The sequence below is a fragment of the Rhodnius prolixus genome, unplaced genomic scaffold (genome assembly GCF_049639745.1).
Source record: "Rhodnius prolixus isolate KJV_2025 unplaced genomic scaffold, Rpr scaffold_5, whole genome shotgun sequence".
Taxonomy (NCBI): domain Eukaryota; kingdom Metazoa; phylum Arthropoda; class Insecta; order Hemiptera; family Reduviidae; genus Rhodnius; species Rhodnius prolixus.
In genome coordinates this window covers 26,158,385-26,182,936 of record NW_027411624.1, presented here as the reverse complement: position 1 = coordinate 26,182,936, position 24,552 = coordinate 26,158,385, and the positions used below count along the sequence as shown (strand labels likewise).

Sequence of the window (24,552 nt, the reverse complement as noted above, 5' to 3'; positions counted from 1 at the left end):
CCATTTTAACCCCACTAACTTCGTGTAATGAAACAAACTCCGTTGTAGCAGCTAAAGTAAAATTAAGTAATTACAAATGGGCATACACTTACCGGCCGGCTCGCTAAACTCTGCCATGTGAAGTGAAGCTCATTTACTGTCGCTGGTACTGGTACCACAAAGTTCAATGCGTATTCATTTAATATCCCATTCCTTACATAATACAGTTCTGCGGATAAACCTGTAACAGAAAGAAAAAAAAAATCAAAATACAGCATCTCTATCGTTGTCAACCACTTCTGTGGTTTCTGAGGACCCAATATAAGGTGCTCTTCTACGAGGGAATATTAAAAGTTTACATGCGGTGCAACGTATTATAACCTGCACTGGCTAATATGGAAACTGCAAGAACTACGCTTATTCTAGCATGGAGGATATGTTTATGCTGGAACCAGTTCAATGCTTAGTGGCAGGAGAAGTTATGAAAAAATTTTATGATGAGACTTACATGCAAAGGAAAAGTGGGTTTCGTGGAGGCCTGTCGCTCAAGAACAGGTGGATATGTCTCGAATTTGGATATGACTATTACCAAAAATATGAGTTCACCAACAAAGTTCACATTCCTCAGGAAGAAAACCTTAATGTACGATTAACGGAGACAGAGAACGTGATTAATTCAATTTCACAGAGGGTTCCAGGCAGGATTTGCCAAGAACAAGTGTCTGGATCCAAAGAGGTCTTAGTAAAAGACTGTAGCATTTGGGTGATTTGCTACAGTTTTCCAGACAGGGCTATTTGGAGTAATAGAATGCTACGAATCGCTCAAGAGGAACCAAAACAATATGAAGGAGGTAAGGATTTAAGAATTGATATTCAGGCAGCTTTATAAGCATTAGCCAAATTAATATATAACAACACAAGCAGAATCTAAGATTAACAGCTGACAGAGAACAAATTGAGAAACAAGACATATAAAAGTGACAGCCTAAGCTCATCTATTGTCAACCTATTCCTACCCAAGATCGTAAACCTAGCCTCCTAATACCCTAGACAATCCATCATAAGATAGATGGGTATTTCCATCTTCAAATTCTGCAAACTCTAAAGAAAAAGTTCGGGTATGACAACTTTGCAAGTAATACGAATGCAAAGCACGAGATTTACAAAACAGATGGATCATGCTACCTTACTAGCCAAAATGAGTTTTTTTCTATACTTTAATAAGACGCATTTAAGTCTGAATGCTGAAGTAATAGTTTCGATTACAATAAATCAATCGCTTTTATTACTTTCTCATTAATTATTCAATAAGCTAACTTTAATAAATTTTTCGAGAAGAAGAATTCACCTTTTAGTTGCTAATCGTCATATCAAATCTATTATAGAATTGGATTAAAAATTAAACTTACAAGAACCAAAGTACGAGTTGTGGCTATTAAATAATGAGACTGATGCTGCTATAGAAGAACTATGCATGAGCCAAATCCTAACGACCGACAGCTGTGCAGCGTAAAGCCTTCTCTTTCGATTGCAGCGTCTCACATGTTTGTAGAGAAATCTGTCTGACCGGAACCGTTGTTTGTGTAAGAGGTGTTAGTTTCGTTTTGCCGTAAACATGATACTACACATGTAGTAGAGCAACGAATTGTCGTGAAATTTTACATGAAACTTGGTAAAACCGCTACTGAAACTTATCTTTTATTAAAAGAAGTTTATGGCGATGAATGTTGTATCACGTGCGCGAGTTTTTGAATGGTTCAAGCGTTTCCAAGATGGCTGAGAAGACAACGGAGATGATGACCGCCCGGATCGCCCTTCCACGTCCAAAACGGATGAAAATATCGATTATAATTAATCAACATTACTACCGTGAGGTGCTTGCTCAACTCCTGCTGAAATAGTAAGGAAAAAAACGGCTCGCTTTGTGAAAGAACAAGTCATGGGTTCTCCATCAAGACAATGCGCCGGCTCACACTGCATTGTGTCTGTCAAGACGTTTCTAGCCAAGTACAACATCCCAGTTTTAGGCCTCATCCGCCTTATTCGCCTGACCTGGGGCCCCATGTGACTTTTATCTGTTCTCCAAAGTCAAATCTGCATTAAAAAGAACAGGATTTCAGTCCGTTGAAGATGTGAAAGAAAAAGCGGCACGCGTCATGCAGAGGAGCTCACAGAAAAAGACTTCCAGCACGGTTTCGAACAATGGTAAATTCGCATGGAGCGTTGTAGGGATAGGCGAGGGGTGTATATTGAAGGTGATAATAACCAGATATGTATAAATTTAAAATAAAATGTTTTACAGCAATGGTCTCGTTATTTAATAGCCACACCTCGTATTTGCCAAAATTAACGTTTGTTGCTCTAAATTTTCTACTTAATTATAATAAAATTATAATTTGGCGTGCAGCCACAATGTAACCAACTTATCTTCTGGTAATTACTATAATAAACAACATGAAGCAAGCAAGAATACCCTTCAACTGGTTAGCCATTTTTCGCATGTCATTTCCTAGATCTGGAAAATAAGGACAAGATTTGTCGCAATTTTCGCGAGAGTATCGAATTATGGACCATCTATTTTCTAGGTAACACTATCAGGCGACCCTAAGATGTGGCATAATAATGAGAAAAGTTTTTCTCTATTTTAAGAAAAATTACAAACATTTTTTTTTCGAAAATTCTTTCACAATGAGCACCAAGAACTAGGGGACCTAAGTGGACCCTTCAACTCCCTTTTAGTTAGGAGATTTCTTTATGATGATTGTTCATGTTTGTAGATTTTAATGTGCGTGCAAAAAGTAGAATGTCTCCTGCCGGAATGTTCTAAAATACATGCAATCTACCTTAAATTTTTTTTTTTATTATTATTTATAAAAAGCGGTTGAGTTATTAATCTGAAGATTTATTGAGATTGCATTAAAGAATTATAACTAGTGTTGTAGCCCTATCATTAACTTGGTAGTCTCCAGACTACATTCACTGTGAGAATGACGCTGCCTCATTTCCAGTGAGGACCAATTAACGAAAATTGGAGCCAGTTAAGGTATTCCTAGAGCTACAAAGGAGAGGATAAAAAGTATACGATAGTCTAAAACAAACAAGGATGTCGGCTAACTTTTATTATTATTATAATAACTTTTTTCTTTTTGGTCTATGAAGCGATGGGTGGAGCCCAGTTCTGTTCTTGTTAGTCCTGGAATGGTTCAGGGACGTATGGAAGGGGAACACATGAAGCCACGATACTCTTCTATCGACCACTGGTAATTACCATATCCTGGTCTCTCAACTCAACAGGTAAAACACTCCACAAGCATACAGAATAGATAATTTATACTCAAACCAGTAATCTATACACAAAATTTTTGCCCACCTGTTGCTTTTCTTTTAAATACATATTTTCTCCTTTCACTCGAACTAAATCGATGATAAAAAACAATCTGTTAACGCAGTTAAGCGGTGGAATTTAGTTTTAAAAAAAACCACCCACAAGTGTGCGGAATTAAAATCAGACAATGACGTGTATTCACGTCGAACGCAGCAGAGCAAAACAACCAAAAGTTTACAACGTCATAATCGTCACAGCAGTGCACTTTTTCTGCAATTTCTAGGGGCTTGAGATTACAAGAGCATTCTGTGCTCATTCAAAATCTTGCACAACTTCACGTATGCATTGCTCTAGTTAACTAGGGGACGCAAGAGCTTTTACAAGGAAGAAAAGAGCTTTTTGAATTCTGCGCAAAATGAAATCATGCTCGTACTGAGGATCTGAATCTCTATTTAAGGTAAAAACGGGCATTGCACAAGGGTTGAGAGCTTCTATTTATGTGCCTAATTCCCCAATCTCTAATGCGGAGACCAAACATCTACCAACCACTTGGCTGGCTCCCACTACCATTTGGTTTAACGTGTATACACGTTAAACGCGCTTAACTGGTTAATAACGTCTTACAAAGATTACCTGTCTCCCCCTAACCCAAATAAAGAGGGGATGTAAGCACACAGGAATGCTACAAAGAGAGCTACAATAATTTAATATAAATTTATTCAAATTCCAAATTTTCAGAATGGCCCTAAAAGAATATTTTCCTCAAAAAAATTTATTCAATTTAGTAAACTGTCACTATAAATTGTAGAATTTTCTTCCAACTACAAGACTCAGGGCAGTACGAGGGTCGTTAGAGAGAGATAGCACCACTGGCGCGTATCGAGGTTATGTTTAGTTAGTAGCATCTCTTGGAAGAACACACACCAAGTTTCAGCCAGATCGGTCTATTTCTTTGTGTTTGGCATTCGTTTGAATCGAGGAAGTCGAGTGATTTTCAAAAAATGGACGAAAAAGAATTTCGTGTGTTGATTAAACACTACTTTATGAATGGCAAAACGCCTCAGGAGACTAAAGAGAAGCTTGATAAATATTATGGTGACTCTGCACCTTCGATTAGAACAGTTTATAAGTGGTTTCAAAATTTTCCGAGTGGCCATTTGGGCACAAGTGACGCTGAACGTTCTGGACGCCCTGTTGAGGTTACTACTCCAGAAATCATTGATAAAATCCATGATATGGTGATGGATGACAGAAGAGTGAAGGTGCGTGAGATTGCTAGTGCTGTGGGCATCTCGAATGAACGGGTACATAATATTTTGCATCAACATTTGGACATGACAAAGCTATCCGCAAGATGGGTGCCGCGATTGCTCACGCTTGACCAAAAACGAAATCGTGTGAAGTGTTGCAAGGACGGTTTGCAGCTGTTCCAGAAGAATCCGCAGGACTTTAAGCGTCGTTTCGTCACTGTGGATGAAACATGGATACATCACTACACTCCTGAGACCAAAGAACAATCTAAACAATGGGTTACCAAGGGGGAATCTGCGCCAAAAAAGGGCGAAGACCGTTCCTTCGGCCGGAAAGATTATGGCGACTGTCTTTTGGGATTCGCAAGGAATAATCCTCATCGACTATCTGGAAATGGGTAAAACTATTACAGGTGCATATTATTCATCGTTATTGGACCGTTTGAAAACCGAGCTGCAAGAAAAACGCCCACGATTGGCCCACAAAAAAGTCCCTTTCCATCACGACAACGCACCAGTTCACACCTCAGCAGTTGTGGTCGCAAAATTAATGGAAACAGGGTTCCAACTCGTTTCACATCCCCCCTATTCTCCAGGCTTGACTCCCTCGGACTACTATTTGTTGCCCAATATGAAGAAATGGCTGGCGGAAAAAAGATTTTATTCAAACGAGGGAGGTGATTGCAGAAACGAATGGCTATTTTTCAGACTTGGACAAATCCTATTATTCGGAAGGGATCAACAAACTAGAGCAGCGTTGGACGAAGTGTATAAGCCTAAAAGGAGACTATGTTGAAAAATAAAAAAGGTTTACCCCAAAAAATTAAGTAGTTTTTATTTTTGCACGGACTTTTCAAACCACCCTCGTATTATATTATGAAATTGTACTTCAGAGAGAATCTACCCAATTATCTTTCAAGAAATGATGTCCTTAAAACAAAATTATCAAATAATACGTAATTGACATGAGCATAATGAATGTTCAAAGTTTAAAAACAATAAATTGAATTTTTTTCTCCAAAATTTGTAATTCTGAACAGAGATTATCTTAGACTTTACACGTTTTTAATTTTACAGTATAATACAGATACTTGCCTCAATTGAAACTAATGAAATTGACAATTGTAATTTAATTGCAAATTTTTTAATTAGTAATTGTAATTTAGTGTATAACCGAGGTTAAACCGAATAGCTAGAATAAATATATGTAAATTACTATTGACTAGAAGGAACTAGAGTTAAAGATAGTAATTTCGCGTGGTAGAAGCTAACTGAGAAGCTTCTAGATTAATCTGACTATTTAACACGCAAAATTGCCAAAGTGACTGGCTGAGAAGAAAAATAGAAAATAAACTATAAACGAATTCAATCGAAGTTTAAGTCGAACTATATACTGTGCAGCCTTTTTTAAAATAATCTCAGAAAAGTGTAAAATAAATCGATTCCATTTCTATTTGTAGAATTTTCTTTAAAATCGATATATTAGCAGCCATTTATAATATAAAAGAGACACAAGACCGTGCATTATACTCAAATTTTAACTTTAGAAGACTGAGCCTGCGCTACCAGAAGTGAATTTAATCAAATTTTCCTAACAAAAATGTACAAAGTGCATAAAAAGTTATTATTGCAGTCGCTGAGTTTTAAGTCGCACCATCTGATTGGGCAATCAAAATGTAAAGTTGCAGCTACCTGTAATTTTTCATTTTTGGCGCATTTTGTTGACATATAAACCAAAACTTTTTATTTTTTTTTTAAAAAAAACACTTTTTTGGACTCAGGGAATCCAAAAAAAAAAAAGGATATTTGCCAGGAAAACATTTGATCAGATCGCAATACTTTTCTTAATTAGGAAGAGATAGTGAATGGAGAGTTAGGAATAAGGTGCGTTGTACTAGTACCAAAGAGAAACCCAACCAACGGCACACCTATGTCAAGAAGGGTGACCGAATCGTGGCGATCAGCTTGGCAAATCGGTCATTTCTAGAGAAGAGCAGATTAAACGGCAGATAGCAAGATATAAGATTTTCCTGAACTCAACACTAAACTATAAAACCAGAAAACTAAAAAACCAAAGTATGAACCTGAGAATTGTAGAATAATGTTCTCAATAATGTGGTAGTTTCATGTAGTTACAATATTTATGCGGTGGTTACAGGCTTAAGGAAGTCACACTCACACATGCATGCATGTAGAAAGAAGCATAGTAGTCTGATACATAGTAAAGAGGTCGTTAGGGAGCACCACTATACATACACAAGAGAATGGGGACTAACCTTCTTCCTAACTTCACTCGCAGTGTTCTCTCCCAAAAAAGAAAAAGGAGAAGAAATATACAACCTAATGTTGTCAGAAGGCTGCTGCAGCTAAAAGATAAGCGGTACCATGCGGGCTTCAAGTCGCTCCAGTAGTAGGAACTGTAACATTGCTTCGCAATTCTTTATTTAAAGTACTGCTCCTGCTATATAACATACCATCTTTCTTTCTTCATTCCCAGCGCTTCTGGACAGCAGTTGTTTTTCACTCTCAACGTTCGAACTACCACAATATCAGTAGTACCACAATTTGTAACACACTTCGATAACAACTAAGTTACATGGTGGAAAGAATCCACTTTCATATATAAATTAAATTATAGCCAAATAATTAATAAAATAATTTATTGCGTGACTATTGCGAAAAGACATTCATTTCTTGCGAGTAATATGACGACATGAGCCGAACGTCTAACCTCAAAATGATGAAAAAAAAACAAACAAAAAGACTACACGTAAGGCAAGAAACAGTTCAGCACGGAATAATTTAATGATAGTTTAAAATAATAAAATTAATTCATTTAAATATAATAAAAGTTGTCTTTTTTGTTTTAGTTTTAATTTATTTTGTTATTTACGATCTGTATAATATCGTACACTGAACAATAAGTAAATAGGGCGATTCAAGTATAGAGGCGTGAAAGGCAGGATGAAAGAAACTGCCCAGCGGCAGCACTTTCCACAGGATATTAATTTTAGGGCTTCAGACTGCGAGGAAGTCGCGGGGCCACTGGCTATTCAGTTGGCGAGGAGGAATGTCAGAAATGTCAGAGGAGGCGAGAGACTGCACTAGAGGATTGAAGCAAGTGGAGTGAGCAGTATGGAATTTTTTATATTTAGTCTTGGCAAAATTGGTCTACGAAGGGGATGTTGAGGTCGTTGTGAAGAGTGAGGTTAGTCACCGTAGAAAGGAGCGTCAGCTATCTGTCGGAGGAGTTTTGACTGTCCGTATGTTTGTAGGTTTGGCTGAACCCTCACAGCTCTAGTCCGTAAGTCCACATAGGTTTGAGGATAGTACTGTATATTAAGCGTTTGATTTCAATGGGCAATTTGGAGCGTCGTCCAAGAAGTCTGTAAAACAGTTTCACACGTTTCGTCATTGCTTGTCTTTTAAGTCTAGTGTCTAGGTTCCACGTGAGCCGTTTGCCTATGTACAGCCCAAGGTAGCGCACCAGATCTGTACAAGGAAGAGGACAGGTGGACAGGAGCCCCTCCGGAGGGTAAACGTGGCATACTGGCATAAAGTTAACTTTAAATTTTCTTTCGTCAAATGAATTAATCAAGAAATTTTGAATCGAATGACACCTCATTCATGAAAGGCCTGCCACCTCTTCTCCAAAACTGCCCTTAAATTGTGCCCGCTATATCTCTCTTTGTAAGTATAACGTATTAGTATGAAATTTCTTTCTGTTATACACTATACTATAGTACAGTCTTGTGTATTATAGTATAGAAAATATAGTTATATAGTTGAAGTTTTCTTATGTTAGTTCTTTCACGAACCCCATAACTTTGTATGGTAATATTGGGTTTACCACAGCAACGAACTACATGAAATTTAGCACAATTGTAGACACCATCTATCACCATATTTGTGTATAATATCAGTAATTCCAGTGCTGTAGTATAGTGGATATATCTCATATGTCTATATCATTTATTTTTTTAAAATTAACACTTTCAAGTTCATCACAAGTAAATTGTGCTTTTAACCATAGCCCTACATTTAAGCAGCAACTCCCAGTAAGTCAGCTATTCAAGAAATATTCTTGACATCTAACGGATGTTTATGAAAAATTTCTTTCTATTTATTCTGCATAATTGTAGGGTAGTAATTAAATCTGCGAAAGGTTAGTTGTGGGACCAAAGTTATGTAGCGCGACCTTACATCCTAGTACTAATTAAAGCCTATTTATTTAATTTTATATTTTGGTCTTGTTCGCGCATTAGCCATGTTTTTTAATCTAAATTACTGAATAGATTGTGTTAAACTACTTGAAAATATTTAGATCACCTAAAAAAGCTCTTGCTATATTATTTTTTAAAAAATAATTGTACCATTTAGAGCAAATAAAATTATCTTTTATACTATACAATATATATATACTACATATGGATACGTGATAATATGTACAAAAATACATACGTGACTTTTCACAAAGCACGCAACCAAAAAAAGGATGGTTTTTAATGTGGTATCGTACGTATATAATCTATCAAACAAGGTGGAAAGTAATATAAAAACAAGCAAAGAATTTGAGAAATGATTTCTTACCTTCAAATGATGGAGGAAAAAATGGTTATAATTCTTTATTTATCTCTCCCTTTCTCTTTATATATATAATTTATTATACAAAAAGTGTAGATTTTAGACAGTCAGATGTTTATTTATTTGTTGTGGGTTTCAAAAACATTTGTTATAATAAGAAATGTGGGTGGTTTTACGCACATAATTATACAAATTTATTATTGTAGTAAATTCTAACCGCTATTTTGATCATTTAGATTATCCGCTAGTAGGAATTCTATAATTAGAGAACATCCGAGTTTCCATTCAAAAGGTAAATATCTAGAAGTGAGAAAGTTATGGCAGAGGATAATCCAATTAAATGCTCATGTGTCTCTCTCTGATGTAGTTTATTACTTACTATTGTATGCAAAGTTTAGCAATGTCTAGCAGGTTGGTAGGAAACTGAAATGGAGCAAGGTAAACCTTTATAGCTAAACTGCTAAACACACCACCACCTTTGATATCTGTATAATGTCTGGAAGTTTGCTACACTGAGATATTGCCTGTTCTACTTGAAGGAGAGGGGCCTATTTCGTTTCTCTAAATGTTTGTATTTTTGCAAGAGGAGCTGAAGCTTAAGGGCGCTGAGTACTCCATCGGGAGATTAATGATCTAGCTTAAGTTTAAAAAAAGAAAACGTTGCAAAGAAACCAAAAACCAACTCTGCCCAGTATTACTCTGAGTTCAAAAAAGTGATTTTTAGAAATTCGTTTTACATGAAATTTCGTCCCTGCGCCTAATTTCGTCCCTGCGCCTAATTTCGTCCCCCTTTTCAAAACAATCGCCAAGTATTGCACACTAATGGCAATTTTAAGAAAGCTACATTGAGGCAGCAGTAATCGTTTGGTAACGTCACCTCGAGGTACGCGGTTCATGTCCAGCCGAGTTTTTGAAGTGTTATATTTTTAGTCATAATAAGTTGTAGTGTTTCAAAACGTATTCCAGTCTTCTTAAAGGTTCGTTAAAATATTGATATTGCTTAGGGCCTGTCACATATTGTCTTTATTTTGAAATTCTTCAACGAAACGCCAGTTCATTCATGTGTTGTTTCTATTGTGGTAGCCATCTTTAAAAATGTGATTGTTCCTAATTCCGTCCCGGGAACGAAATTTAGAACATTATTTTTATTTCATATTAGAAGAAGTTATAGAAAACAGTTGATTATTTGCTTTCGATTCAGATGGCAAAACGTAAGCAATGGAATCTTAAGACAATGGTAGAAGCAGTGAAGGCGGTGAGAAAAAAAAGAAATGGAATACAAAACGGCAGCAAAGACATTCCAAGTTCCAAGAGCAACGCTGAAGGATAATGTCAAATCCTCATTAGAACCAGAGGATATGGTTAATAGCAATATTGGCCGACCAACAGTTCTGCTTCATAGTCATCGAGCTAGTGCTTGCAGAATACTGCCTGGCAATAGGAAAAACTTCTACGGGTTAACTGTAGGTGACTTGCCTCGTACGGCGTTTCAATTAGCTAAGAAGAAGCGGGTCGAAATTTGGACTGTCGGTGACTTGCCTCGTATGGCGTTTCAGTTAGCTAAGAAGAAGCGGGTCGAAATTTGGGCACTTTACCCTAAGTATATACATGGATTAGGATGAAATATAATTAAATATAGAGGTCAATTGAAAATCAATCTAGCATATTGGGATAAAACGCTGGCAGTTCAAATCGTACTAGTACTTTACTCAGGTGACACGAGAAGACGCGAAATAATAAGGCAGGTGAATCAGGCCAAAAGCGTATAGTTTACTTTATTAAAGTAATTTTTCAGTATTTTTTAAAAAATCTATTCTAAAATGGCTACCAGGCTATAAGATATAGATTTTGGTTGGTTTTATGTTGTTACACAGTACATCTTTAACTGTATTCAAAAGATTTAAGAATTTTAATGAAATATTTTGACCTAGGAAAACAAAAATAATAATAAAAATTAACGAGAAACCTGACAGCTCGCTTTCTCATTCAGCTGTTAGGTTTTAAATATTTAATAAGACCAACTGACCTCAGATACATTGTCGCGCCTTAAATTTACAAAAAGATATTGAGTCAGTGTGCATAAAAATTAAGGGAATGTAAATTATATATTAAGAAAACGTAAATCAGGTCAAATTTGAACAGAGAGAAATGCAAGGAAAAGTTTCGAAGCCATTTAATTAGTAGAACAAGAAGTTAAGTAAGTCTTAAAAGTTTCTAAGCTACTTATTTACCGTAATATTAGTGGCTCTATTAGTGCGATCTAGGAGGCAGGATATATCTCGGCCTTTTATTTATTTATTTTTTAATTTCTTCTCTTTTATAAATAGGGCAACTTTAAATTTTTCCTGAGCTGAATATAAATAAGATTTTCTTTCTTTCAATTCCTCAATACTGAGGTTTTCCGCAACCAAATATTTCTTGTTATTTCAGCTTCCAACTGGAGCTACCCCAGATAACCTCTTCTCTCAGTCCGTAACCTTTCTCTGACGTCATCTATCCAGTTTTCCTTGGATCTGCCCTTTTTACTTCTTCCTTCGGCTTCCCAGTCTAGGATTCCCTTAGCTATTCTTCCAATGTCCATTCTTTTTAAATCTTTTATACCACCACCTTCTGTAGCACATTTTTTGAAAGGTTCATTTTCTTTCTAATATCATTGTTTCTTACTGTTTCAAGACTTGATATTGGTGAAGTTCTTCTCCAGTTATCCGTATCGGTCGCTAGAAGCTTTTTCTTTTTTAAGGTCGAACTCTCAGCGTCATATAGTAGTATACTTTGTCCCAAGCTACTACATATTACCTTTTGGTACCATTAAGAATATTGCCGCTCCATAATACGGGAATCAGTTACCAAATTGCTCTTTTTCCGCTTATATTTCTTTGCAACACGTCATTTTTAATTGAAGCTGCATTACTGTTGACAGAGCCAATGTAGAAATTACATAATGATTTCAAAAAATTAAAAGCATTTGCAAGGCATTCTTTGAAATTATTTTTCTTACTTTTTTATAACCAAAACAAATCTGGAATAAAGATAAGAGCATTAAAATTGAATAATGTTTTCTGGTACAAAATGAATGCGATTTAAGTATACCTCTTCTTTACAACAACTCCTGAAGGTAGCCGAAAGGCTTGTCTTTGGACCTTCAGTGCTATACCATTGAAGTGGACAACTATGCAGTGCGAGAGCGCCAGTTTTTGGTAAAATAATTCTTGTACGTTCTGACATCGTAGAGCAAGAACTTAATTCAAAATGATTCTTTAACCAGTTAAGCGTGTTTACACGTCAATCCAAATCTCTGTTACTATGCGTTCGACGTGTATACTCGTGATAAATATAAAATTGCCATTAACTATAAAAACTCGAAATTTTAATAAAATACAATAAGAATATTATTTGGTGGGATGTTTCCTTTATCTTACCAATAGAACTGCCGAGTATTTTACACGAAGGGAGGTGGAGGGAGCCAGCCAAATGATAAGTGGTTGGTACATGTTTGGTCTCCGCATAAGAGATTGGGAATTAGGCACACAAATAGAAGATCTCAACCCTTGTGCAATGCCGTTTTTTACCTTAGATAGAGGTTCAGACCTCAGTAAGAGCATGATTTCATTTCTAAAAATCTTTTGCGTCCCCTAGTTAACTAGAGCAATGCATATACGTGAAGCGGTGCAAGATTTTGAATGAGCACAGAATGCTCTGGTATCTCAAGCCTCTAGAGTTTGCAGAAAAAGTGCTTGCAGTGACTATTATGACGTTGTAAACTTTTGTTTGTTTTGCCCTGCGTTCGACGTGGGTATACGCGTCATTGTCTGATTTTAATTCCGCACACTGTGGGTTTTTTTTAAAAACTAAATTATACGCTTAACTGGTTAATCTAACCTGCATAAGTATAATGAAATAGAATTATTTCTAGGCTGAATTAGATATAAAGGAATTCTAAAAGAAAATTACTTTGGGTAGACTCAGCCTTAAGGAAAGCTACGCCACTGACAATTGTATTGTGATTATTATTTTTTAATTTTTTTTTCAGAGACTGTACTCTGCCGAACGTCGGAAATTAAAGGTTAATCGGCATTCTAAGCGAAACATCAAATATTTTAATTTAATATCAAGTAATTAACTTTCACAAATATCTGACTACTTCGGCTACTGTTCAAAAATAGAAATAAACCTTACAGATGTAATAATGATCTGGGAATGCCATTGTTATTTCAATAAAAATACAGTTTATCGCTACAATAACAGCTGAAAAGGTAGCACCAATTTTGGTGACGAATAACAAAGCAGAGACCAAAGAAAAGAAAAGGTGACAACTACAGAGATCACAAGAAATAGAAGGGACAATTTTCTTGATTTTGATCGAACATTACAGATAGTAATCTTTTGATTAGCCGCATATCTTCAGCAGTTTGGACAACAATATGTCTCCAATCCAATTGCCGTCTATTTATGGTCATTCACAATAATGTTGGCAATTTCACATTTCACGGCCTACAAGATCTCCTTAGAAGCATGTCATTCTTGGTTTTTCTTCTTTATTTATTTTTTTTTTATTGTAGTTATATTTATGTTATCCTGTATAGTGTAGAGAAGGCCGACCTGTCAAAATTTTTACCACCTATACCCAGTGACATTCCTTTTGTCGGCAATATTGCGCCGAATTTTCAAAGCTAACTGAGCAGGTCTGGGGGGAGGCTGTAATCTCTCTTCCCTCAGCATCCACAATCTCTCTCTCCTACCTCTAAGTCCGCTTTAATCTTCCTTTAACTTTCAACTCTAAGAGTATTATTTATTCCATTGTTAGTACCACCGAGGGGATTCTTCCACTTGACGGAATAAGATTTGGTTATTTCTTCCATGAAATATTTTCCTTTTTATTTCTTCATCCATTTTTTTTGCTCCTACTTTTCCAAAAAAAAAAACAATAATTGACATTACGGCTTTCTGAACTTGAATTCTGTACCGCCTCTATTCTTATTTACAGAAACTGTAAAGCTGAAATAAAAATATTACTTAATACCTAAACTGCAATTGTACAGCATATCGTTCGTTTTTGTTGGATGATTTCATTAATCTAAAAGGAAGAAAGAATTTTGCCAGTTTCAGTCTATTTTTGCCAAGCTTTCGATCTAAGGGACAACATTATCCTCAGGGTTTATGGTTGGTGACAATTATAATATTATTTACATTGTTACTTCTAAGGTTGGTGTATCTTTCCTGACTGTTTAGGTACTCTACAGCCAGGTGGCAACTCACACAGGAGAATTTGTAATAACTAATTTTCATACTCAGGAGACTTTAAATCAGATATGAAGCAATTACCTTGGAACAGATACTCAAAATCGATACCTAACCTATTTGATTACCTTCCCGTAATAGAGTTGGAGAAAATAAATATATATATAACTTACTTACAGATACTCAATTCAAGAATCAGGAAATCAACTCGACTTACCTGTAACACAAATTTAAGCAATCAGATTACGTAATTAGATTACATGCGAGTGGTAAAGATAGAATTTTAGTGATGATCTGTTAAGGAGACATTCAATTGTAACGACTGCGATATACATGTGACCCCCAGCATGGACAATATTAAAATGCCAGGAAGGATTATATCTTTTGGAACAACGTCCGCAGTTTGTGTGGCAGAAGAAGACTAGCAATCCAAACTGTATTGTAGCAGTTAAAAGTATAGAGAAGACTGGCATAAGATATTGGGCCAAGGCCCAGGACCCAGGAGATAGATTTCAGCGCCATTGTAGTAGTAGAAGAGAAACAGCTACTAACTTATAACTGCAAGTTCAAGCACTGAAAATAAGGGTCAACAGATGGAAAAAAGAGAAATAAATTGGTAGAACAAATGAATGGGGGGAAAAAGTCCTTTTGATTAAGGGCAGAAGTAAGGGAGAAAACGCCGGGGCGAATTTATGACCATGCGGGTGGCAATCAAACATGCTCTTCGGAGGATAGGAAGATATTCTCCCAGTAATCAGTGCAGCCATTATGAAGATTTCTACTAAGATAAAGGGCGATAACTTTTCTTGAAGAAAGGACCTAGATAGTCTCTATAAATTCAATGCCTACTTTAGAAATCGATTACAATGGTAGAGAGTTAGCGACTGCACAGTAGTGCCAACATCCCCTCTATTCGTAAACGAAGGTGGTATCGGGATAAAAATACCCTTAAAGGAGATAGATGACTCTCATCGATCAAACGTAATTAGAACATGATTGTCCTAAAAAAGTAAAACCCAAGGAATATTTATACAAAATGAAAATTAAGTAAAGTTCCTGTTTAGTATTTGTAGTACTGTAAGTGTTGCTAGTAACACTGATGGCCGACTTTACAGGCAATGACCACAAATGTTGAAGGGCCTTAATATCAAAAGATTCCTAAATATTGGCCTCTTCGTGTAGATTATATTCAGAAATATAAGAGAGCAGTTGAATTAAACAACGCGAACTATAAGGAAGAGTAACTTGGTTTAAATGTCAACTACAACAACAGTTACAGTAAGTAGGGTTTGAGGGAGAGATAGATGGTGTTGTCTTAGAACTAAATAGAGCCAACCAAGCAGCAGCCAAAACAGGCGCTTCTAGAATGTTACGAGCTGAAAGTTAATATGAATAATTGTTTACATTGCTACATATTTAAACAAATGAGTTTGCCTTCCACTAAGTGTTTAACTATTTAAGGAGAGAGCTGTTGTAACATCGTGTGTTCAACTATGCAAATATCATATAATTCGTTATGATATTGCATATGACATATACCATAACAGCAAATCAAATAAATACAAATTACAACTAAATAATTAGAATTCTAGCAACTGAGCTGTTAGAGGATGAAGTTATATACTTAGAACCACTGCACAGATTTAATGCTAAATATACAATTTCAACTTTATATCATTATTCAACACTATTTCTTTTTTAATTTGGATTCGCTAAATCAAACTAAATAACCTCTCTATCATAAAGAATTCCCTTTAATCTATCTGAACCAGATATCATTCCGGTGATATCTCGGACACCAACTGGATAAAAGCTTTCACCTAGAACCAAAGACATGAACTCAACTTAACTAACAGAATCCTCAAAAGAGTCACTTGATAAACGATCCAAATTGACTCTAATTGAACCACAAGAAACTCTACAAATCCCCTATTAACTCTAATCTGAGACATAAGGACTTGGAGAACTACAGCTAAGTGCTTCCTTTCTCAACCGCATCTAATCCCTTCAATTGAAAATTCTACGCACCATCGTAAAACGCACCTTTCTACGCTAGCAATAAAACTAGATAGATAGACAGATAAACTTTTATTTACACCACAGATAGTTTACAAAGAAAGAATTTAACAAAAGTAATAGCTGACATAGCCATTGGCTGCCTGTCAGGAGTGCTAATTTCAAATAACGATGTATATTTTTTTACATTGAACTGAAAAGTGTACAATAACAAAATGTAAATAAGAAAACAAAAAAATTAACAGAATTTTTCCCTTTAAAATTATATTTTTATTTTACACCATCATTAATCCATCCACCAATTAGTAATTGAATTGGTTAACCAAAAAGGAACGATAGGCTAGAGCGTCTCCTTATAAAGCCAGCCAACACCGCCCAATTTGCGCCATTCAAATACCTCAACATTTCCTCTTCCGATAAGGTCTGTGCACCCAAAGAACCTCATTCTTAACATTTTAAGAATTCTACAACGTCCCAAGAAGTGGAAAACATCCTCGGCTTCCCTAAGGTCACACATCTTGCAACTGTAATTCCCTCCAACTGTATGTGGTTTGAAATTTAAATTTGACTTTAATCGAACTACTGATTTGCGACCTCTCCAGTCCCAGATTCAAGTAGTCCACTTCCAGGGACAGCCTCTTTTATATGTTGTGGTAAATACCATTTGGAGGCTCGTTGTTTATAAGTCAACTGGAAATCCTTCCCTTATAACGTTCATTTCCTTTTTTAGCTGCTCCACTGAGACAAACATTTCGCTGAAAACACATCCCAATTTATTAGCCAAATTCATGGAAAGGGATATCTGCTCTAACCAAAGCCCGACACAGATCTGTACTCAGAGTAGACTTACTTGATGATGGAGATGTAAGGAAGGCTTGATAGGACGTCCTCTCTTTCTTTCTGTTTTTATTCTCTATGTGCGATCCGGTGGCAATATGTTGGGTGACTTGGGAACGTTGAGAGCAAGAAACGCGCTTGTCACAAGCTGTGCAGTACAAAATGTCTCCATCACTTCGAAAAAGTTCTGCTGGAAACTCGCGAAGATATTTAGCAACCAGTTGTTTGTTTGAGGCCGATGTTCGTGGCATTTCACCCAAAAAAGAATACAATAAGTGACCGAACGAAATGAATTGGACACTTCAACGAACGAGCTGAAAGAACAGACAACGTCAGACAACTTTAAAGAACTAACAAGTGCCCGTCACTGTTTATCAGCATTCTGTGTAAATTACAATAACCATTGTACCCACTGTGATTCACAGCCCTACAGTCTGTGGTTCACAGTTCCTGTCAACCACCTCCCAATTATGAAAATATGCCCAAAATGAAAAATATGAAAAAATATGTACATATTTTGATTAAATATATAGAAATATTTATTTATTTTAATCAAATATGTATAAATGTGCGATAACATCCAAATATGTGAAAATATGTGAAATAAAAGTAGACTCAAACGGCTTAAAAAGTGTCAGTATGAATACTTCTAGTTGAAAAACGTCTGTAAATTGCCTAGAAAAAAATATGTAAATACATACGAATCCGTTCCCTAATTATAACTCTCTAGGTTATAATAACTTTAGCATTGTTTTTTGTTTATGAAATTTTTAAATCTTTAAATACTGCCAAATAAGAATTATTTTTACTCAACAGATCATTTGAAGGAAATATAAAAGTAAGATTTAAAACGAACAGAAAAGACAGGAAATATTTGAAAGGATGTTTCTCATTTACCAATAATAAAATCTACGAACAGTGATTGATGTGATTTAAACTGCCAACCGGCTAACATAAATCATTTCTGTCTGTAACAATTTTAAATTGACACTTTAATTAAACAAAACAATCAACGAGAGGATGTAAAAATCGTGTGAAAGAAAAGAAATCCATTTATTCTTTAGTCTGATTTTAATTAAATTTAAAAAATAACAAAGTGCTACTTTTATAAAATAAATTTACAATTGGTCCACATACTTTAATACTATACTTAAAAGGAAAAAATGGCCAACTCTTATTATTATAATTGCCCTCAACAACTGTACTTATTGTAAATATAAATTACGCGTAACAAAATTTAAGATACGAGGTCTGTAAATTAAGTAATGAGACTGATTTTTTTATTCAAAAAGAATTACAATTCTATATTGTCACCTTCAAAATAACTTCCTTCTGAAGCCGCACAGCGCTGGAGACGTTTCTTCCACTCCTCATAGCAGTGCTCGAACTCCGATACTGGAATAGCCTTCAGCTGGTCGGTTACAGTTTTCGACTGTCCCAAAATGATTTCCCTTGAGGTGATTTTTCAACTTCGGCAAGAGAAAACAGTCACAAGGACTCAAAAGTCAGGCGAATAAGGAGGCTGAGGAGCCACAGGAATGTTTTTACTGGCCAAAAACTCGTTTATTGAAATTGCTGTGTGACAAAGAGCATTATCGTGATGCAACACCCACTTATTCTTGATGTTTGGTCTCACACGAATGGACCCTTTTTCGAAGTTTTTGGAAGAACCTCTCGGTAAAAGTGTTGATTGACCGTTTGATCTTGAGGTAGAAACTAATAATAAGGTCTTTTTCTATGCCTTGTTGATTATCACTGCTTGTAAATCCAGGTCATTGATCAGAGAACAAATACGAAGCTATCATTATTTCAATAATACTCATGTCCAAGTAAAGAGGGATTAATCTTCTCATTCAACACACAAAATAAAATCCAACGCCCAGACCATATATCGAACACAGTACCTCAATACATCTTAGCTTTGCAGCCTTGCCTATAGGTCTGACTACTGCGGCACCATTTTCATACCAGTAGTTTGCACATCACAAATGGTGATTCAAGATTCTTAGCGATAAAAACATCACCAGGTGATGGGAATTAGTAACAGTAGGTACACTAAATTTGGAAAGTTAAAATAGTCTGTTCTAGTAATGGTAACAAAGAGAAATAACTTTAAAATAAGTAATTATTAGTTTTTAAAGGGCCAGAAATATTTGAATACAAGTGCCTTCTATTGTTTTGCATGAATAGAAACGGTTTGAAAGAGAAGCGAGTTTATAGAATCAATTTAAATGGAGAGTGGCGAGGAAGATGAAATTGCAAGGTTCTACAACCAACAATAGAAACGTTTTCCCAAGTTTTTCATAAAGAAAAACTTATTCCATAGAATGTGTTGATAGATTGGTGGAAGGTAGAGCCATTGAAATGGTGTTACCTCCAAGAAGAAGTGAAGAAGTGAGAAGATGGCGGAGAACTTCTTTAAGGACAAAAAAAAGGAAGAAGTCTCTTTTCTTTTTTTTTGATGAAATGGTGAAAACTTTCATTAAGGGACTTTACCCATCTAGTTCAAAGACTAGCTGGGAAAACCAATATATAGTAGTGGAGAGGTTAAACATTCTCTACGACTAAAGCAGAGGGTGGAAACGTTGAAACGACTCTTCAGGACGAGTACTGTATTTACCGCTAGCTGTGCCACCATCTGCTAATCTAAGGAATATCTCGCCTCTTTTATATAAAACTTTTATATAAGCAAAGTTTATCTTTTAAAAAAGAAAAAAGAAAAAAAAATTAAAATTATAAGAACACTACTGAGCTATCATCACCCACTTGATAACTTTAGAAAATAGAAGACTCAGTCCATCATCTTAGAAAAGCATCCTAATTAGTCTCAATTATTATTCTTGGTGGCATCCTGGATTAAATCCAAGGCTAATAATAGTTGCTTACTAAAATTTTGTCATTTTATTCGAAATAGATCTCTGAGAAACTTGATTTTTACGAGATTTTGTAGGAACTGGAGATAATTACAGTTCTGAATGTAAAACTGAACACTAAAAACTACACTAAGAATACCATGTTCTAAGAATAGTTACTTATTGTAGAAGATATGAAAGATAAGTTTTCTCAAATGAGTCCTGATTTTTCCTACACAGAAATAGCGAAAAATTTTCAAATTTAGTGGTGAGGTGGGGCACACTTGAACAGAATTTACATTTTCTGTTACAGAGTGCCCAGAATCGTATTATTGAACCTTTTTATTTTGTTTTCTACAACTTTCAAGTCTTCTTAACAGATCTATATCAATAAACAGTTGGTACTTTACTATATTTTTTTAATTTAAAATTTTTATGTCAAATGTTAATTTCTGCCCCACTGGTGGGGTAGCTTTGAACACAATATAAAATAGAAAGAAATGATATTACTTTACTCTGAATCTACCTTCTATCAGTTATTTCTCTCACTACTACATTACTTTCTCTTTTAAACCACTGAAATCTAGTTCAAAAATCAAGAATGACTCACAGTTCGGGATGTTGTACCCGAAGTGATGATGGGTTTAGGAAGTTTGAACAAAATGTTCGGTTTGTTGCGCTTTTTAATGTAGCTTCGGACCACTTTCCCCTTCTCTGCGATTAAACTAAAAAAAAGTCACAAACTTGCAGGTCGGCACTTTTTAACTGTGATGTTGAAAAGTGCACCCTCTCCATCCATTAAAGAAAATACAATATCCAACACTTTTTCCAAGCAAATAGACTTTTGTAAATACTAGATTTAAAAATACGAATTCCAAATGTTAATATGGACTAACAATACTTAAACCTTGTCCACTACAATCTTCACAATAGACTTCCATCCAAAGCTGCAACAAAAATTTTACTTCCACCTTACAAAATATAACATTCCTCAATTCTGGACTTTACTAACAATGGAAACGCAGGGAAACTCTGTCAATTATACAACAGGTCTACCACAACATTTGGAGAAAATTACCAATCATAAATGTTTTCAATATCTGACGAGAAATTGAAACTGTTCAAAGGTGCCTCCCTCTCACCCCTACTACTAATTGAAATTTGAATTTTCTTCACTAATTTTACCGTAATAATAATTGACAGAAAAAGATAACCTATAAACTAAATGGATTTATTTAGAGAAGATCTTTTCGAACACTGTTTGAGAAAAATTAAAGAATATTTGTTGGTTATTTGAATTGAGTTGGTTAAACAACCAGTTATTTGTTGGTTTGTTATTCAGAAGTGATGTAAAGAGCGCCAGTCATCATTCAGACCAGCTGCTGAGGAAGTTAAATATCTGATCGAATGGAAAATGAATAGAAAAGCTAGAGAGGTTCGCAACTTTTCTTCAACGCCAAAATATACTCTTTCCTCCCTCAAACCATAAAATACAATTTGAAAACCTTTACAGACGTTTAAAGAATATATTTTTACTAAATTTGTAAAATGTCTCTGCCGAAAAGTTGTAAAATAACTGAGGAGAATTTAATCAAAAGACAGATGGAATTGCCAGACTGTCAAAAGCAGAGAGAATTAATGTAAATTTTACTCCAAATTGAACTTTTAGAAGTAGCAGTAATATATGGAAATCAAAACGGAATTGAACGACAGTTACTGAAAAGTTATATTTAAAAGGCCATCTATAAAATTGGAAATGGCAGATAAAGCAGAAACTTTAGCGGTCTGACAGAATGGTTAAGGGGGGGTTAGATTTCATTTGAAATTATGTTTATACTAATGGCTGGCCAAGAAGTTGAAGATTGGACGAAGAATATATATATTTCTGGCGCAAGCTCTCCCTTTAACTAATATATATATATATATGTGTGTGTGTGTACCTACACTTTGTAGACTTCTGTATCCTCACTTTCTAGCCATCCAAAGTTTTCAACTTACTTAAAGGACCCCTTACTTAGCGCGCACTATCTTGACAGTAAGGTAAGTTTAAAGGGACTTGCTTGCTAACAACTTCCACCTTTGTGAGAAGAGTATAGTGTGGAGGAGATGCACTATAGGGTATAAAGGACATGGAAAGGGCCTATGATGACTGGGCAGGGCCAAAAGAGAAGAGGTTAACTATGGAACTTAAGTCTTTACAGACTCCCACACTGTGGTAACCCGTAGTAGAGGACTTAACAAAACTTTTGAAAAGGCAATTAAACCACACCTTTATCCCCTTACCTGGGCCGTAGTTTCTCATATTACCAACTCCCCTGTTTTGTACTTTGGGTGAAAAAAAGTTTTTCTTATTATCATATTTTATTTTGCTTTATATATATTCCAGATTTATTAGATTATATATTCAGGTATTTATGCGAAGGGCCAGTAAACGCTCCGCACTTCTGTTCGCATTCTTTTTTTACCTCCCTACAACCCTAGCCTAAAAATTAACCATCCATATTTAATATTTTTGCATTCATGAATATTCACAAAAAGGGTCAAGGCTGGTTGTAGATAATATGCATTTTACTTTTGGCTACTACTTTTAAATTTATTATTTATTATATCATGGGCCGTAACTGAGAAATATGGCTCAACCTATAATTATATACCCACTACAAGTCGAAGAACGGAGTTATCGCTAAAACGGTAGATTATACCAACGTACTTCAATGATTTATTGTGATTCGTTTAAATGTACAGCTGTAGTCCTTGAGAACATGATTGAATTCACCATAGAATCAGAAGGTTTGAAGTAAATTTTCACAAACAGAATGATCCAAAAATGAAGTATAATGGAAAAGTCCCACGAAGGTGGCCGTAATTATTAATCTTATAGAAGCTAGGCACTCTGGCTGTAGTAAGTAACGTGACTCAAGAAATTGCAACGATGTTTAATGTTCTTTAAAGACTGGTAGCAAAATTGATAAGTGCAGTAAGACCTGGCTTATATTAATAATAATAATAATAATTATACAGTCGACTCTCGATAATTCGACTCTCGATAATTCGAACTCTACAGCTGCTAACTTAAATCGAAAAAAATCAGTGTATTTAGATACGCTTGATAACTCGAAATCCTTTTCTTAACAACAGGGGGAGAGAAGGCTCTATAATTCGAACGAGGCCGCTTCCCCTCTTTATAATTCGAATTTTCCCTAGTAATGTTTAATTCTCATTTTCCGCATATTCATTTCCTGCGTAATGTTTTCCCTCTCCTTTCAGCCCAGTTTAACTTTCCAATTCTCTTTCTTAGTTTGTCACGATGAGTGCAAAGGGGAAGTACGTCTCCCTTACTGTGTCCGACAAAAAGAAAAAATTATCGTGGCCGTGGAAAGTGGTTCGAAAAGAAAAAGATATCGCCAAAACTTTCAATATTCCACCATCAACGCTTTCTACAATTCTAAGTCACTTGACTAAGTCAAGCCACATTGTAACAAAAACTGTTCTTCATTTTTTTAATTAGGTACATACCTATGTATGTTATTATTTATTGAAATGTTAATACATATGTAATTTTTTTTGTTCTTTTTTGTCGTTTTCATTATTTTTACTTGAGGCTATATATGACTAAGACTTAGGTAACCTCATACGTATTTTCAATATACGTATGTACATACAGTGACTCCCATTAATATTGGGACAGTACATACAGAAGTTAAAAATTGACGAAAATTAAAAGTGGCACCCATTTATTCAAATTTTTATAAATTCATTTCATTTTATAATTACTATTAATTAAATAAAAACTATTTTAAATAAGTACATAAAAATTACATTCTAAATAAGTACATAAAAATGTTTTGGTAGATTAAAAAATATATATATTATAATAAGTGCAAATTCTACCTCTCATAAATATTGGGACACTATTATAATTTATAGTTTGTCCAAGGTTTTGCCCGAATATTTATACAATTTGTAAATATTTACCTTAAGCATATATTCAATATGAAATTAATAATTAAATTAGTTTATATAAATCAAGCCAGGTATAACATGTCGCGCAAAAATACAAATACAACGATTGAACAAAGAAAAATTGTAATTTCTTTGCACAAAGACAATTAAAAGTGTTAGAGGGACGGAAAAACTAATCGGACCTAAAACATCTACTGTGTGGAACATCATTCAGCGTTACCAAAAAGAAAAAAGAATTGTTTCAACCCCACAAAAAGGCCGTCCTCAACTGCTCTCTGAGAGAGAGCAGCGTTATATATTAAAAGAATTAAAAAAGCTCACCGACTTAGTGCTCCAAAACTTCTATGTGAAATTTTTGACATGTTCAGAGAGCAAAAATGGAGCAGAAACTGTTCGGAGAGTGCTAAGAAAACTCGACTATCATGGTAGAGTAGCCTGGAAGAATCCTTTTGTCAGTAAGATAAATCGTGTTAAGAGAGTGAAATTTGCCGAAAAATATTTTAATGAA

General features: G+C 35.2%; 1 protein-coding gene across 3 annotated transcripts in view; it reads right to left on the bottom strand.

Annotated features, from left to right (window-relative positions):
- Positions 1-24,552, bottom strand: part of dnt (tyrosine-protein kinase Dnt) — a 276,928-nt gene that overhangs the window by 24,636 nt on the left and 227,740 nt on the right. For all 3 annotated transcript variants that reach the window (XM_074135263.1, XM_074135265.1, XM_074135264.1), the window contains one exon: positions 93-220. In XM_074135263.1, the coding sequence (XP_073991364.1) occupies positions 93-220 (128 nt within the window). The remainder of the gene's footprint in view (positions 1-92; positions 221-24,552) is intronic.